Consider the following 15782-nt stretch of genomic DNA (forward strand, 5'->3'; position numbering starts at 1 on the left):
AAAGGTCCAATATAATTTTTATAGAGCGAAATCAAGAGAACAATTTCCAGCGCCAAAACCGTCTCTATATATTAAAAAGATCATTCACTTTTCTCTCAGAAAAATACTGCCAGCGTGGCCCCTCCGGGGCCCTGCTTTGTTGGGGGGGGGCAAAGTGTGCCCCCCCACCCCGAAAAGCCAGGAGGGGGTGTGAAGCCGAGCAAGGTGATACTTGTCCGAAGCGGCAATGGGGGGGTGATCTCTCACCCAGGGGGGGAAAGGGGTGCTGGCTGGTTAAATGCGGGAGGGCCAAGATTTCGGCAGCAGCGTTCGGGGGGGTCCTGGGGATGGAGGAGCTGAAAAAGGATCCCAAGTGCAGAAGAAACTGACAAAGAAATTAGCAAATGGTGGGTCTGGGAGCCAGGATGCCTGGGTTCTCTCCCTGGCTGTTGGCGGGCAGTAGGGGCTGGTGGGTTAGAGGAGGGGGGGCTGGGAGCCAGGACTCCTGGGTTCTCTCCCCAGTGCTGGCAGCAGAGGGGGCCGCCCATGGTGCAGGTCTGGTGCCTCCCCCCGAGTGGCCACAGGAGCAGGCTGGTCTAGATCAGGGCTCCCCTCCCCGCTTAGCGCACGCCGTCGAGGGGGACAGTCCGTGCTGGGGATGCCGTTGTGGGACTGGGATCTGGAGTGCCCAGCTGCTCTGGGCAGCCCCCCCGTGGGGTGTGTGTGTGTGTGATTTGATTGCCAGCAGCCGCCAGGCCAGAGCCGCGAGGGGGAGCCTGAAGGCAGGGCCAGGTTCGCCCACCCCTGTCCAGGGAGTGGGGGGCAGGGACGTGTGGGGGCTGCAAGGAACCAGCTGGCCAGGGGTGGGGGTGACAGCAAGGGGGAGGGGTGGTATGGAGCCAGGACTCCTAGATTCCACCCTACGAAGAGGGGCCGGGGCTGCACGGTCAGTGGGTCTGGGTGGGGAGAATCTCACTCGAGCAGAGCCCAGACCAGGGTCGGATCAGAGCAGCTCAGAGGGGGAGAGCTCAGCCCCCCTAAAAGGCAGAGCCCCAGGGTGGAGCCCAGCCCCCCAGGGCAGAGTCCAGTCTCAACCCATCCCCCCATCCCCCCATGATGGAGCCTCCCAGAGATCCCAGCCCCCCAGGGATCCCAGCCCCCCAGGGCAGAGCCCAGGCTCAACCCAACCCCGCAGGGATCCCAGGCCCCCAGGGATCCCAGCCCTCCATGATGAAGCCCCCCAGAGATTCCAGCCTCCCAGGGATCCCAGCCCCGCAGGGCAGAGCCCAGACTCAACCCAGCCCCCAAAGGGACCCCAGCCCCTCTTGCTCAGGAGGAGAAGCAGAGAGAACTCCCTTCCCCAGCATGCCTTGCTGCCCCGCCTCCAGCTCCCCCGGGGTTCCCATCTGGACCACAAGGCCCGGCAGAATCCCAAACCCTCTTAAGGGCCAGCTCACCCACTGATCCACTTTCCCAGCGTGCCCTGCTGAAAAATCCCCATCTAGACTACAAGTCCCAGAATGCCTCAGTGCTGGGCTCTGAGCCTCTCTTCAAGGGCCAGCTCTCATTGGGGCCGATTCCCTCAGAAGCCATCGCAGTAGTTAAAGCACTTGGTCCAGCCCATCCCCACGGCGTCAGGGCTGTGGAGCCGGAAGCTGGCGAGGGGGGTGCAGCTGCAGCGGCCTGCCCCCCGCTGGACAGGAAGGGCACTGCCAGCCCAGAGCAGCCGTCTGGGCGTCGCTATAAGAAGGGGTTGGTGGCTGGATGCTTGATGACGAAGGGCGGGGATGGAGCTGCCGTCTGGGGGGAAAGAGGGGGGGTTAGGGAGACGGGGCACAGGCGGCTTTAACTGCTCACACAGTCAGACACCAACGCCCGTCGGATCCCTGACTTGTACCCACAACCCGGCCCAGACCCTAGGTCCAAGGCTGCTTGTCAGCCGGGCCCCCACAGAGAGGTCGTGGGGCACCGCCCATGGGTGAGGGGAGTCGATGCAGGGGCCACGGGGTGCAGAAACCAGCAAGGAGGGCATCCCACTGTGCAGATAATGGGACTGATCTGGGCAATCGGGTGAGTCAGCAGAGCGGCTCTGCCCTAGGGAAACGATGCTGGGACCTGGCGTTCCAGCTTTGCTGTGGGGCTGCTGAAGCCGGAACCCCCTGGAAAGCAGAGCATGGCAGGGCCCCACTGCAACCCGACTGGCTGGAAATGGGAGGGTCCTCACCATGAAGGGATTGGTGGAAATCCCGACCGGCTGCCCCACTTGGGCTGCAGTAAACCCATCAAAACTGGAACCTGCAGGGGGAGAGAAGCTGGCAGATAACCCAGGAGTCCGGGCTACTGGCTCCCCCGGTCTAACCCACCAGCCGTTACTCCCTTTCCAGTGCCCAGGAGAGAACCCAGGCATCCTGGCTGCCAGCCCCACCGCTCCAACCCACCAGACCCCACCCTACTCCCCTCCCAGAGCCAGGGAGAGAACCCAGGAGTCCTGGTTCCCAGACCCCTGCTCTAACCCACCAGACTCCATTGCCCTCCCAGAGCCGGAGAAGAGAACCCAGGAATCCTGGCTCCCAGCGCCCCCTGCTCTGACCCACCAGTCCCCACTCCCCTCCCAGAGCCAGGGAGAGAACCCAGGAGTCCTGGCTCCCAGGCCCCCTGCTCTAACGACTAGCCCCCACTCCCCTCCCAGAGCCGGGGAGAGAACCCAGGAGTCCTGGCTCCCACCCCCCCAGGCGGAGGCTCACCTGGCGCAGTGCCGTTGGGCTGGAAGGGGTTGGTGGAGGGCCGGGCGGGCGGGGCGGCGGGCGGGGCGAAGGGGTTGGTGTAGGCTGGAAGAGAGGGTGGCACAGGAGAGGTGGCTCATTGCTACTGGCTGCCGACGAGCGCTAGACCTGCCCCCCCCCCCCCCCGGGCCAAAGCAAAAGCCACCTACCCCCGTAGGCGGGCGCGGAGCCGGACGGGAGCAGCGCCGCCGGCTGGCTCAGGCTCCCGAAGAGGCTGCGGAGGAGAGAGACGGTGTTAGCCAAACCCACTGGGGTGTGGGGGAGTGCTGAGATCCCCCCGCCCCACACAGACTGCACCCTCTGCAATGCCCCTGGGTTTCCCCACAGTCCACGCCCAGCGGCGGGGCCTGCAGTCCAGGGGCCGGCCACCCCACCCGGCCAGTCTCCTGGGGTCCCCCCGCCCAGGGTGGGCCCGGAAATGGGGTTAATACCTGCTGGGTGCTCCGCCCATGTCCGGGATCCCGCTGCCAGGGTGGCTGGAGGGGGAGGTACCAAAACCGCTCACCGGGGCACCCCCTGCTGGCACAGAAGGGAACAGCCTGGTCACCCCCGCCAAGGCTCATGCCCTCCCTCTGGGGGTTGGGGGAGCGAGAGCACCCTGCGGGCGCCAGGTCGCCCCAGCCCCACTGCACCCAGCAGAGGCCAGCGCCAGCTCCCCCGGTGCCCATTCCAGGCACCACTGCAGGACTCAGGGCACCGTGCGAGCCAGGAGAGTAACGTTATTTTTGATAGGTCCTATAGTAACTCGCAACTAAACTAAAATTGATTTTCCCCCGTCCTGAGCCTGCAGCCAACTCCAGATGCTGGGGATAGACCCAGCATCCTGGCTCCCAGCCCCCCAGTCCCCACTCCCCTCCCAGAGCTGGGGAGAGAACCCAGGAGTCCTGATCCCTAAGTCCTGTATCACAAGGGAGAAGCAAACCATGATCATTATCTCACCAAAGCTGTAACCGGCTGGGACTGTCCGACTGGCTGGGAACAGGAAACAGAGAGCAAAGGGTTAAAGCAAGTGAGACCCCAGAGGAGCCGCACCCCTCTCCCCGCAGAGCTCAGGGGACCCCAGGCCTTGGGAGCAGGGACGAGGGACAGTCCCCCAGAAATACCCACCTAAAGAGGGGGAGCAGGAGAAGATCCCCACATGGGCCAACCAGTCATCCGCACATTCCCAGCTGAGAGAGCCTAATGCTCTGCCCATTCTCGTGAGCCGGGCAGAGAACCCAGGAGTCCTGGCTCCCAGCCCCCCCTGCTCTAACCCACTAGCCCGCACTCTCCTCCCAGAGCCAAGGAGAGAACCCAGGCGTCCTGGCCGCACCCCTGCTCTAACCACTAGCCTGCCTGTCGCCTCTCTCTGGCGCAGCGTTCACGCCAAGGAAGGCCCGGGCAGCGGGAGGGGCAGGGGGAGCGTTACCTGCGGCTGTTGGCTGGGTGTGGAATGGCACCGATGCCCCCCCGAATGCCGACGCTACCGGGCTGCATCCAAAGGCATCAAAATTGGCAAAGGCGGTGTGGGCTGGAACCTGGCCTGGGGAGGACACAGGAGGTCAGCCAGCTCCCAGCCTGTACTACCCAGTGTCACCACACGGGGGGGTCTCTCTAGCCCGTGCTCTATGGTCACCCAGCTCCCAGCCTGTACTACCCAGTGTCACCACACGGGGGGGGGTCTCTCTAGCCAGTGCTCTATGGTCAGCCAGCTCCCAGCCTGTACTACCCAGTGTCACCACACGGGGGGGGTCTCTCTAGCCCGTGCTCTATGGTCACCCAGCTCCCAGCCTGTACTACCCAGTGTCACCACACGGGGGGGGGTCTCTCTAGCCCGTGCTCTATGGTCACCCAGCTCCCAGCCTGTACTACCCAGTGTCACCACACGGGGGGGGGTCTCTCTAGCCAGTGCTCTATGGTCACCAGCTCCCAGCCTGTACTACTCAGTGTCACCACACGGGGGGGGGGGTGTCTCTCTAGCCAGTGCTCTATGGTCAGCCAGCTCCCAGCCTGAACTACCCAGTGTCACCACACGGGGGGGTCTCTCTAGCCAGTGCTCTATGGTCAGCCAGCTCCCAGCCTGTACTACCCAGTGTCACCACACGGGGGGGGTCTCTCTAGCCAGTGCTCTATGGTCACCAGCTCCCAGCCTGTACTACCCAGTGTCACCACACGGGGGGGGTGTCTCTCTAGCCAGTGCTCTATGGTCAGCCAGCTCCCAGCCTGTACTACCCAGTGTCACCACACGGGGGGGGTCTCTCTAGCCAGTGCTCTATGGTCACCAGCTCCCAGCCTGAACTACCCAGTGTCACCACACGGGGGGGGGTCTCTCTAGCCAGTGCTCTATGGTCAGCCAGCTCCCAGCCTGTACTACCCAGTGTCACCACACGGGGGGGTCTCTCTAGCCAGTGCTCTATGGTCACCAGCTCCCAGCCTGTACTACCCAGTGTCACCACACGGGGGGGGTCTCTCTAGCCAGTGCTCTATGGTCAGCCAGCTCCCAGCCTGTACTACCCAGTGTCACCACACAGGGGCCTCGCTAGCTCAGTGCTCTACGGTCAGCCAGCTCCCAGCCTGTACTACCCAGTGTCACCACATGGGGGGGTCTCTCTAGCCAGTGCTCTATGGTCAGCCAGCTCCCAGCCTGAACTACCCAGTGTCACCACACGGGGGGGTCTCTCTAGCCAGTGCTCTATGGTCACCAGCTCCCAGCCTGTACTACCCAGTGTCACCACATGGGGGGGGTCTCTCTAGCCAGTGCTCTATGGTCAGCCAGCTCCCAGCCTGTACTACCCAGTGTCACCACACGGGGGGGGGTCTCTCTAGCCAGTGCTCTATGGTCACCAGCTCCCAGCCTGTACTACCCAGTGTCACCACACGGGGGGGGGGGGGGTGTCTCTCTAGCCCGTGCTCTATGGTCAGCCAGCTCCCAGCCTGTACTACCCAGTGTCACCACACGGGGGGGTCTCTCTAGCCAGTGCTCTATGGTCAGCCAGCTCCCAGCCTGTACTACCCAGTGTCACCACACGGGGGGGGGGTCTCTCTAGCCCGTGCTCTATGGTCAGCCAGTTCCCAGCCTGTACTACCCAGTGTCACCACACGGGGGGGCTCTCTAGCCAGTGCTCTATGGTCAGCCAGCTCCCAGTCTGTACTACCCAGTGTCATAACAGGGGGGGCCCCACTCTTGCTCAGCTGTTCACATTAGCGCTGTATGGCTGCCGCGGGCAGGGAGCAGCTGGTCCTGTGGCTCCCCTGCCCCCCATACTTACCCGGGAAGGCAGGGAACATGGCGAAGGCGGGGGCCGGCTGGGGCGCAGCGAAAGGGTCCCCTCCTATATCCGCCAGGAGGTCCGTGCTGGCTTTCTTGGCCGGCTGGGGGGTGCGCTGCTGCGGCAGGCGGGGCTGGCCCAAGGTCTGAGAGACACAACCAGTAACAGGCCTGGGGCCTCGGCATCCTGGCTCGCAGCCCCCCCTGCTCTAACCCACCAGCCCCACTCCCCTCCCAGAGCTGGGGAGAGAACCCAGGCGTCCTGGCTTACCCGGCTGGATCCGGCAGCTGTGAGCAGTGCTCCCGAGTCCCCTAGAAGGGTCTGCTGCGGCTTCACCTCTGGGGTGGAGCTCTGGCCGGCCAGGGAGGCAGTGCCCTTGGCTTGATCCGGCGAGATGTACCTGCAGAGGGAGCCAGACAGACACATTGCCAGCACCAGCCACAGGGACACCCGCACCCGCTACCATGGTCAGAGAACCTCGTGGGCCTACAAAAAGACGATGACAGCAGGATTTGAGCAGCCAGGACTCCTGGGTTCTCTCCCCGGCTCTGGGAGGGGAGTGGGGTCTGGTGGGTTAGAGCAGGGAGGACTCCTGGGTTCTCTCCCCGGCTCTGGGGCACATCAAGTACGCCAAGGAGCAGGAACTGTGTCTCTCCACTGCACCCACGGAAGGGACTGCAGGGGGGGTGAGGCCCAGTTTGCTGGGAACCAGGGACAGCCCCCTCCCCTCCCCACCCCACCCATCCGCCGCTCCGCATTTACCATCGCTTCTTCTCATATTTCTCCTGCAAGAACTCCTTCACTTTCTGCGGGTCCCTGGAGTCCGGGAGCAGCGACGTGCGTGGATCGAAGGAGCCCAGCCAAACCTTCCGGCAGGCCTAGGGCCAGCAAGACTTCGTTAGACAAAGGAGGAGGGGAGCCAGGACTCCTGGGTTCTGTCCCTGGCTCTGGGAGAGGAGTGGGAGCTGGGGGGTTAGAGCAGGGACGTGGGAGCTAGGACTCCTGGGTTCTCTCCCCGGCTCTGGGAGGGGAGTGGGAGCTGGGGGGTTAGAGCAGGAACGTGGGAGCTAGGACTCCTGGGTTCTGTCCCCGGCTCTGGGAGGGGAGTGGGGGCTGGGGGGTTAGAGCGGGGGAGCTGGGAGCCAGGACTCCTGGGTTCTGTCCCCGGCTCTGGGAGGGGAGTGGGGGCTGGTGGGTTAGTGCAGGGGGGCTGGGAGCCAGGACTCCTGGATTCTGTCCCCGGCTCTGGGAGGGGAGTGGGGGCTGGTGGGTTAGAGCGGGGGAGCTGGCAGCCAGGACTCCTGGGTTCTGTCCCCGGCTCTGGGAGGGGAGTGGGGGCTGGGGGGTTAGAGCGGGGGAGCTGGGAGCCAGGACTCCTGGGTTCTCTCCCCGGCTCTGGGAGGGGAGTGGGGGCTGGTGGGTTAGTGCAGGGGGGCTGGCAGCCAGGACTCCTGGGTTCTGTCCCCGGCTCTGGGAGGGGAGTGAGGGCTGGGGGGTGAGAGCGGGGGAGCTGGGAGCCAGGACGCCTGGGTTCGATGTACAGTGGGCTTTCCCTGGCCGCTCACCTCGTTGCCGCGGGAGTGCAGGAACAGCACTTCGGACTCGGTGAAGGTGGTCATGGAAATGGATTTGACGCGGTGCGGGGGGTTCAGGCCCCGGCTGCAACGGAGACGAGCATTACAGACCTGGCCAGACCCCCGTCCCCGAGCTGGGGAGAGGACCCAGGAGCCCTGGTTTCCAGGCCACACGCTCAGCGAGCATCAGGCTGAGGCCGGGGAAGTCCCAGGGCGCCCCGTGTCCCGGCCGTGCCCCCACGGGCAGCGCCGCTGAATTGCTGGCGCGGGGTAGGGCCCGCTGGCAGCGTATGAAATACTCAGCGGATGAGACCGGCAGCCCCTCGGGGCGCCGCGGGCATCGGCCCCGAGCAGCTCCGCACGCCTCACCCGCCGCGTAGAGCCGGGGGGAAGGCTGGGGCCAGCGTGAGACCCCCACGCCATGGAGACGGCAGGAGGACCGCCCCTCCCCCGGAGCAGGAAATGGGGCTGCAGGAGACCCCCCCCCCGTCCCCCGTGAAGTGGGGCAGGAAGGGTGGGATCAGATTGGGGCTGAGCTGAAGGTGGGACCAAGAAGCCCCGCCCCTGCCCATAGCCCCGCCCCCACTCCCAGGCACCCGTGCACGCCGAAGCCCCGCCCCCACTGAAAGTGCCCAGGAGCAGCCCGCGCGCACGAAGCCCCGCCCCCTCACAGCGCCCCGCCCCCTCACAGCGCCCCCGAGCACGCGAAGCCCCGCCCCCTCAAAGGGCCCCGAGCAGCCGCGCGCACGAAGCCCCGCCCCCTGCCAGTAGCCCCGCCCCCTCACAGCGGCGCGCACGAAGCCCCGCCCCCTGCCAGTAGCCCCGCCCCTCACAGCCGCGCGCACGAAGCCCCGCCCCTGCCCGTAGCCCCGCCCCCTCACAGCCGCGCGCATGAAGCCCCGCCCCTGCCCGTAGCCCCGCCCCCTCACAGCCGCGCGCACGAAACCGCGCCCCCTGCCGGTAGCCCCGCCCCCTCACAGCGCCCCCGAGCAGCCCGTGCACACGAAGCCCCGCCCCCTGCCCGTAGCCCCGCCCCCTCACAGCGCCCCCGAGCAGCCCGTGCACACGAAGCCCCGCCCCCTGCCCGTAGCCCCGCCCACTCACAGCGCCCCCGAGCAGCCCGTGCACACGAAGCCCCGCCCCCTGCCCGTAGCCCCGCCCCCTCACAGCGCCCCCGAGCAGCCCGTGCACACGAAGCCCCGCCCCCTGCCCGTAGCCCCGCCCACTCACAGCGCCCCCGAGCAGCCCGTGCGCACGAAGCCCCGCCCCCTGCCCGTAGCCCCGCCCCCTCACAGCGCCCCCGAGCAGCCCGTGCACACGAAGCCCCGCCCCCTGCCCGTAGCCCCGCCCCCTCACAGCGCCCCCGAGCAGCCCGTGCGCACGAAGCCCCGCCCCCTGCCCGTAGCCCCGCCCCCTCACAGCGCCCCCGAGCAGCCCGTGCACACGAAGCCCCGCCCCCTGCCCGTAGCCCCGCCCACTCACAGCGCCCCCGAGCAGCCCGTGCACACGAAGCCCCGCCCCCTGCCCGTAGCCCCGCCCACTCACAGCGCCCCCGAGCAGCCCGTGCGCACGAAGCCCCGCCCCCTGCCCGTAGCCCCGCCCACTCACAGCGCCCCCGAGCAGCCCGTGCACACGAAGCTGCCCAGCGTGATGTCCACGTAGGTGACGCCGCGCTGGCCGCACTCGAAGCAGAGGCGGTTGCCGGGCCCGGAGCCCACCAGGTCCCGGACGCGGCGGGACCAGACCTCGGACTCCGCGTCCCGCGGGGCGCCGGGCTTCCTGCCCCCGGCCCCGGCCGCCATCAGCCCCCGCCCCTCCCGGCTGCTGTCAGCGGGGCAGCGCCGCCAGAGCGCACTGCGCAGGCGCCAGCTCCCCCCCCACCTGCTTCCGCGCCAGGCGCGTGCGCAGCCCTCCCACCTGTCTCAGTTACTCGCCAGGGCGCGTGCGCCGCGAACTCACTGCTTCGCCACAGCGCATGCTCTGCCGCCCCGGTCTACTACGCATGCGTTTGACCGGTGGGGCGGCACGTGCCCACTTCCCCTGCCGCCCGCGTCGGCTTGTGCGGCTGCCCCAGTTCCTGCGCGGTCTTCTGCGCATGTCCGAGAGGGATGCCCGTTCCCTCGCTTTTTTAAGGCGCATGCGCCATCCTCTCCTGAGGCGCGAAGAAGGCCCTGACCCCGCCCCCTAGTGGCGTGGCCCGCGGGCTCACCAACGTGGGCGGGGCGTTAGCAACCGCCCCCACGCCCGTTCCAACTGTCCTTCCCGCCAAAACAGCTCCCTGAGCCCCGCCCCCCTCGGGACCCGCCTGGTCCCCCAGAGCCCTCTCCTCAGAGACCCCAGGGTCCCCCCACAGGGTCCCCATCTCCCTACTGGGGTCCCTCACCCCCCAGAGCCCCAGGGCTCCCCCCACTCCCCCCAGAGACCCCCCCAGGGTCCCCATCCCCTTCCCCACTCCCCAGAGACCCAGGGCACCCCCCACTCCCCCCAGAGACTCTCCACAGGGTCCCCATCTCCCTACTGGGGTCCCTCACCCCCCAGAGACCCAGGGCTCCCCCCACTCCCCCCAGAGACCCCTCCCCAGAGCCCCAGGGCTCCCCCCACTCCCCCCAGAGACCCCCCCAGGGTCCCAATCCCCTTCCCCACTCCCCAGAGACCCAGGGCACCCCCCACTCCCCCCAGAGACTCTCCACAGGGTCCCCATCCCTGCCTCCCCACTGGGGTCCCCCACTCCCCAGAGATCCAGGGCCCCCCCACTTCCCCAGAGACCCCCCCACAGTGCCCCCAGCCCCCCCAGAGACCCAGTGCTCCCAGCGCTGCACCCAGAGCCCCCCCACTGGGCCCCCAGCCTGGGCCCCCAGAGACCCAGCCCCCCCCCCCCCGATTCCCCCACCCCCCAGAGACCCAGTGGCTCCCAGTGCTGCCCCCCAGAGACCCCCCGCAGGGCCCCCAGCCCTCCCCCCAAGACCCAGCGGCTCCCAGCGTTGCCCCCCAGAGTCCTCCCCACTGGGGTCCCTATGCCCTCCCTCCCAGGGACCCCTAGCCCCTCACTCCTAGAGACCCAGGGTCCCCCCACTGGGGTCCCCAGTCCCTCCTCTCCAGAAACCCAGGGTTTCCCCACTGGGGCCTCCAGTCTCCCTCATGGGGCCCCTAGCCCCTCCTCCCAAGAGACCCAGGGTGCCCCCCGGGGCCCCTAGTCTCCCCCCGCAGGGCCCCTTCCCCCCGAGAGACCCAGGCCCAGTGCCGGATGCATTTGCTAGGGCAGGGGGTGCTGGGAAGAGAGCCAGGCAGGATTCATCCCCTGGCAGCTCCTTGCGGAGCCCGACCGGGGTCCCCCATCGCGCTCGGAGCGGTACGGAGATGTAAGTCGTCTGGAGGAGCACTCCGCGGACTGATTTCACACCTGGAGCTCCTGACAGCCAGGTGGGTCCTTCTTCGCTCTCTGCCCCCAATCAACTGCGTTGTAGGTTTCTAAAACACAGCCAGACTTCTGCCTCCCCCCAGAGGTGGCTGCATGTCAACCCTGTCCATCTATAAACAGCTGTTGTACCTCACCCCATTGCACCTCAGCGCTAGGTAAGGGATCCCTGTATAAACAGTCTCCCCACCCCAGAGACAGTTGCATCTCAGCACCAATGAAGGGATCTCCATATAACCAGCTGCCCTGCCGCAGAGGTGGCCGCATCTCAGTGTCAGGAGAAGTATCCCTGCCACCCTCACCCAATTGTTGCTGCATCTCAGCACTGGTCAAGGGGTCCTTATTTCTCAAGCATCTCTGGATTTGTTTTTCAATTGAAACCTGCCTTCGAAGTGCAAGAGATTATTTGGGAAAACCACAGTCACCCCTGCTGTTTTCTTTGGAGGCGGAAAGACACCAAGGTGGACTTGATAAGGCAATTCGGGCCTGTTTATCCAGCTTGTTGCCTTCAGAAATGCAATGTGATGCACGGAGCGGGTATGCGCCGTTCCCATTTTATCTGTACGAAGGGAAAGGACTGAACGCTTCACACATTTGCAGTGTTACATCTCGCAGCCCCCACTTTGCAGGGGGGTGGAGTAGGCGTGGTGAAACACGCGAGCCCTGCTAATGAGCCTGGTTTAAGGGGATTCTTGCAAAAAGTGTGCCCGCTCCTTGTTTCACTCGCTTGCTGTCATTCTGGGCCTTAATCATTCAGATTTGGGATATCCTTCAGAGAAGGTTATTTGTTGGTCTTGATTTCTCCGGCTTGGCTGATTTTGTTGCGAGTTTTTCAGCTAAACTGTTTGCTTCAATAATGGAGAGACAAGCTGACAGAGGTAATATTTTGTATTTCTTCTTCAGTTCTGGGGAAGCTCGAAAGCTCGTCTCTCTCCCCATCAGGAGTTGGTCCAATAAAAGATTTTACCTACCCCACCTTGTCTCGCTAATCTCCTGTGGCCAACACAGCTACAGCAACAACACCACAGGGGCATTGATGGTAGCACGGACTCCGGTCCCATCTGTGCTATTGCGTCCTGCTCTGGGCAAAAGCAGTGGATGCTTCTGGAGTCCAGAGAAGAAGAACAACAACAACAAAAAGCAATTATTACAGTCAGTGACTGTTTAATTAATGCTCCATTTATAGCTTTGGGCCCGGTGTGCAGATTAGCTTTATGCAAGTACCTCAGTCCCCAGAGCAGTGGAAGGATCAAGCCTACGATCGGTGCCAGCCAGAGGGGTGCAGGGAAACTGAGGTAGGAATGTGTGTGAGAGAAAGAAAGATGACCCCAGTTTGTTCTGCCTGTGCCAGCCACCTTGGATGCGCTGTCTCCTCACCCATTTACACGTGTATCTGTCTCCCCACCCCCACGCGTCTGATTGAAATTCACTGCGAGGCTGCCACGGAGGAAGGAGCTAGTCCACCTCTCTAGGCAGTGTTCTTGTGAAAATGAGGCATTCTGGGGTGCGAGGGCAGACATGATTGAAACACACTGGGCTGGTGGCATGTTGGAGGGACATCCCTGATTGCTCACTGAAAGCGTGACTTTGCTGCAACCTGCACTCGTTCAGTCTAGTGGAGGACAGAACAAGAACCAGTGGCTGCGAGTTAAAGCCAGACATGTTCCAGTGAGAGACGAGGCACCAGTTTTTAACAGCGTGGGTGATTAACCATGGGACCAAACCCCCCAGGGGGGCAGCAGGGGCGTCTCCATCTCTGGATGGCTTCCCATCCAGATTGAGCTTTTCTGAAAGATGCTTTAGTCCAGCACAAGTGACAGCTGAATCTGGGGTTAAGTGGGGGACGTTCTCGGCTGTGTGCTGTACGGGAGGTCAGGGTAGGTGTGATCTGATAGAGGAACTAATGCTGGCTGAGACAGATTTGGGAAGGAGACACACAGACACACACACACACACAATTCATGAATTCGAAGGCCAGCAGGGACCAGGCCAGTCTACCATGCTGGATGGCACAGACCAGGGAACTGCTCGGAGTGAATCCCCTGGTGGAACTAGAGCAGAGCTTTGGAACGAACATCCCATCTGGATTTGAAAATGGTCGGTGACGGGAAACCCTCTGCAGCCCCTGGGAAGTTGTTCCCGTGGGTTGTCCCTCGCCCTGTTAAAAACATGCACCTCTTTTCTGCTCTGAATTTGGTCCGCTTGGCGGCCTCAGAAAGACGCCGGGTCCCAAAATCAGAGCGGTTGTGTTTCCAGTAGATTTTTCCGGGGGAGAGAAGGAAGTGCGGAAGGCTGAAGTATTCAAACACTTGCCCTCAACCTGTCGCCCCTTTGCAGGCTGCCTCTGGGGGCTTCTTTTCTCTCTCTTTCTCTCTCCTGCTTTCATCGCTGATTACCATCAAAGCCAGCCTTCCATACAGCAGGGTCCTGGCTGGGGACAACGGTTGTGCTGAGTAGGCACATATGGAAATGAGGAGCGGGTTATAGGTAGGGGACAGGAGTGGGTGGGGCTCGGATGTCTCTTTGTTTAGGTGGCCTGAGTGAAAGGGGGGGGGGGGGGAGAAACGCATTGCCTGGCTGAGTTACTAAACGCTTTCAGATCCTACCCTAGGAGTCTAGTCAGATTTCAGCTCCAGACTGGAGCCTGGAGCCCACGCTTTACCCCAGCACATGGGACTGGGCTCTGTACAGGGACGGGAGGCCAAACTGGATGATCTCATGGACCCGTCTGGCCTTAGGCTCTAGGAATCCCTGGAGCTGTCAGGGTCTTGGCTTCCCCCAGTGCCCGCTTCGTGAGTGCTGGGGTCCTGTACTCACGCAGTCAGCACAGGCCCGGGAGTGGGAGACTCAGCCCTCCAGCCCCGTCCCAGGGGCTAGGATTGCTCTCCCCTGGGAAAATCAAAGCCATAGCCAAGCCTGGGGCCCAAACTGGCTCCCACTGGGTCTAGCAGAAGTCTACCTCTTCCTGGCTTCCAGGTGCCTACGGGGAAAACCTGTCAATAGGAGCCGAAAGCGAGACAGTCACAAGTTAAAGTGACTCAGAGCTGCGCCAAGCAATGGCCACGTGAGCAGCTGGCCAGCGCTCCAAGGGGCAGGCTCCACCCCGACCTGCAGGGCTGGGGCTGCCTGAGCTGTGCTCCTCTTCTTAAAGCCCTGTTTGAACCCACAACAGCTCCTTAACCCTCTCCTGCCCAGTGGAGAAGATCCTGAGCTCAATAACTCTAGAGAAAACCCCGACATTCAGGGTGTCAAACTGCCCCCAACAGCATCTGTCACGGCGTCCCCGGGCGATGCTCTGGAACTGCTCCCTATGAAGCCAGGCAGGACTCTGGGGCAGTCTCCTCTCGGGGAGCAGCCTGTCTTCAGGACACACAGCTCACACGTTTTCCCCCTTCCTGGGTCTGACCTCGGAGCATTCAGCCTCCTCTGCCCCTCCGTGTGCTTCCCACAGTGAGTCCGCCCAGGTGGACTCCTGGGGAAGCCAGAGGGTCCTGCCCCCCAATTCCACAGTCAGACGTGACTCTCAGCCAACCAGTAACACAGAAGGTTTATTAGACGACAGGAACATGGTCTAACACAGAGCTTGTAGGTGCAGAGAACAGGACCCCTCAGCCGGGTCCATTTTTGAGCCAGACAACCACGTCTCTACTTCGCTCCATGTCCCCAGTCAGCCCCAAACTGAAACTCTCTCCAGCCCCTCCTCTCTGGGCTTTGTCCCTTTCCCGGGCCAGGAGGTCACCTGATTACTTTGTTCTCCAACCCCTTTAGCTCTCACCTTGCAGGGGGGAAGGGCCAGGCCATCAGGTGCCAGGAAACAGGGTGTCGGCCATTCTCTGTGTCCAGACCCCTGCACACATCTGCCCTCTAGGACTCTGCAATGATCATACACCCTTCTCCCACCCCCTAAATACTTAAGAACGGCACAAGGGAAACTGAGGCACCCCCACACTATTCAGAGGAAACATTAAGAACAGTCCCACTTTGTCACATCTCTCCCCCTCTTCGAGACCGAACTGAGTGATTAGCACTCAGGGAGTAGCACTGTATGTAAGGGAGCAGTATGACTGCTCAGAGCTCCGGTACGAAACTGCAGAAAAACCTGAGTGTCTCTGGATTAAGTTTAGAAGTGTGAGCAACAAGGGTGATGTCGTGGTGCGAGTCTGCTATAGACCACCGGACCAGGGGGTCGAGGTGGACGAGGCTTTCTTCCTAGCTACTAGATCGCACGCCCTGGTTCTCATGGGTGACTTTAATTTTCCTGATATCTGCTGGGAGAGCAATACAGTGGTGCACAGACAATCCAGGAAGTTTTTGGAAAGCGTAGGGGACAATTTCCTGGTGCAAGTGCTAGAGGAGCCAACTGGGGGGGAGCTTTTCTTGACCTGCTGCTCACAAACTGGGAAGAATTAGTGGGGGAAGCAAAAGTGGATGGGAATCTGGGAGGCAGTGACCATGAGTTGGTTGAGTTCAGGATCCTGACCCAGGGAAGGAAGGTAAGCAGCAGGATACGGATCCTGGACTTCAGGAAAGCAGACTTCGACTCCCTCAGGGAATGGATGGGTAGGATCCCCTGGGGGACTAACATGAAGGGGAAAGGAGTCCAGGAGAGCTGGCTGTATTTCAAGGAATCCCTGTTGAGGTTACAGGGACAAACCATCCTGATGTGTCGAAAGAATAGTAAATATGGCAGGCAACCAGCTTGGCTTAACGGTGAAATCCTAGCGGATCTTAAACATAAAAAAGAAACTTACAAGAAGTGGAAGGTTGGACATATGACCAGGGA

The 15782-nt window shown here is 63.1% G+C and overlaps 1 protein-coding gene across 6 annotated transcripts; it reads right to left on the reverse strand.

Annotated features, from left to right (window-relative positions):
• LOC144929950 (arf-GAP domain and FG repeat-containing protein 2-like) lies at positions 1-9520 on the reverse strand. Of its 6 annotated transcripts, none has more exons than XM_078850871.1 (12): positions 9502-9520; positions 7576-7669; positions 6773-6888; positions 6281-6410; positions 6011-6155; positions 4171-4284; positions 3702-3734; positions 3194-3281; positions 2912-2976; positions 2724-2807; positions 2204-2274; positions 1-1779 (listed from the first exon to the last, which is right to left on the reverse strand). In XM_078850871.1, the coding sequence occupies exons 2-12, from the start codon at positions 7627-7629 to the stop codon at positions 1720-1722; spliced, it is 960 nt and encodes a 319-aa protein (XP_078706997.1). In that variant the 5' UTR covers positions 7630-7669; positions 9502-9520; the 3' UTR covers positions 1-1719. The 6 variants fall into 6 exon arrangements, with proteins under 6 accessions (XP_078706997.1, XP_078706992.1, XP_078706993.1 ...); XM_078850866.1 differs by lacking the exon at positions 9502-9520 and adding an exon at positions 9193-9446; XM_078850867.1 differs by lacking the exon at positions 9502-9520 and adding an exon at positions 9193-9445 and having other exon boundaries at positions 3194-3278.
• Between the last annotated feature and the right edge of the window lie 6262 nt (positions 9521-15782).

This window comes from Lepidochelys kempii, chromosome 28 (genome assembly GCF_965140285.1).
Source record: "Lepidochelys kempii isolate rLepKem1 chromosome 28, rLepKem1.hap1, whole genome shotgun sequence".
Lineage (NCBI taxonomy): Eukaryota > Metazoa > Chordata > Testudines > Cheloniidae > Lepidochelys > Lepidochelys kempii.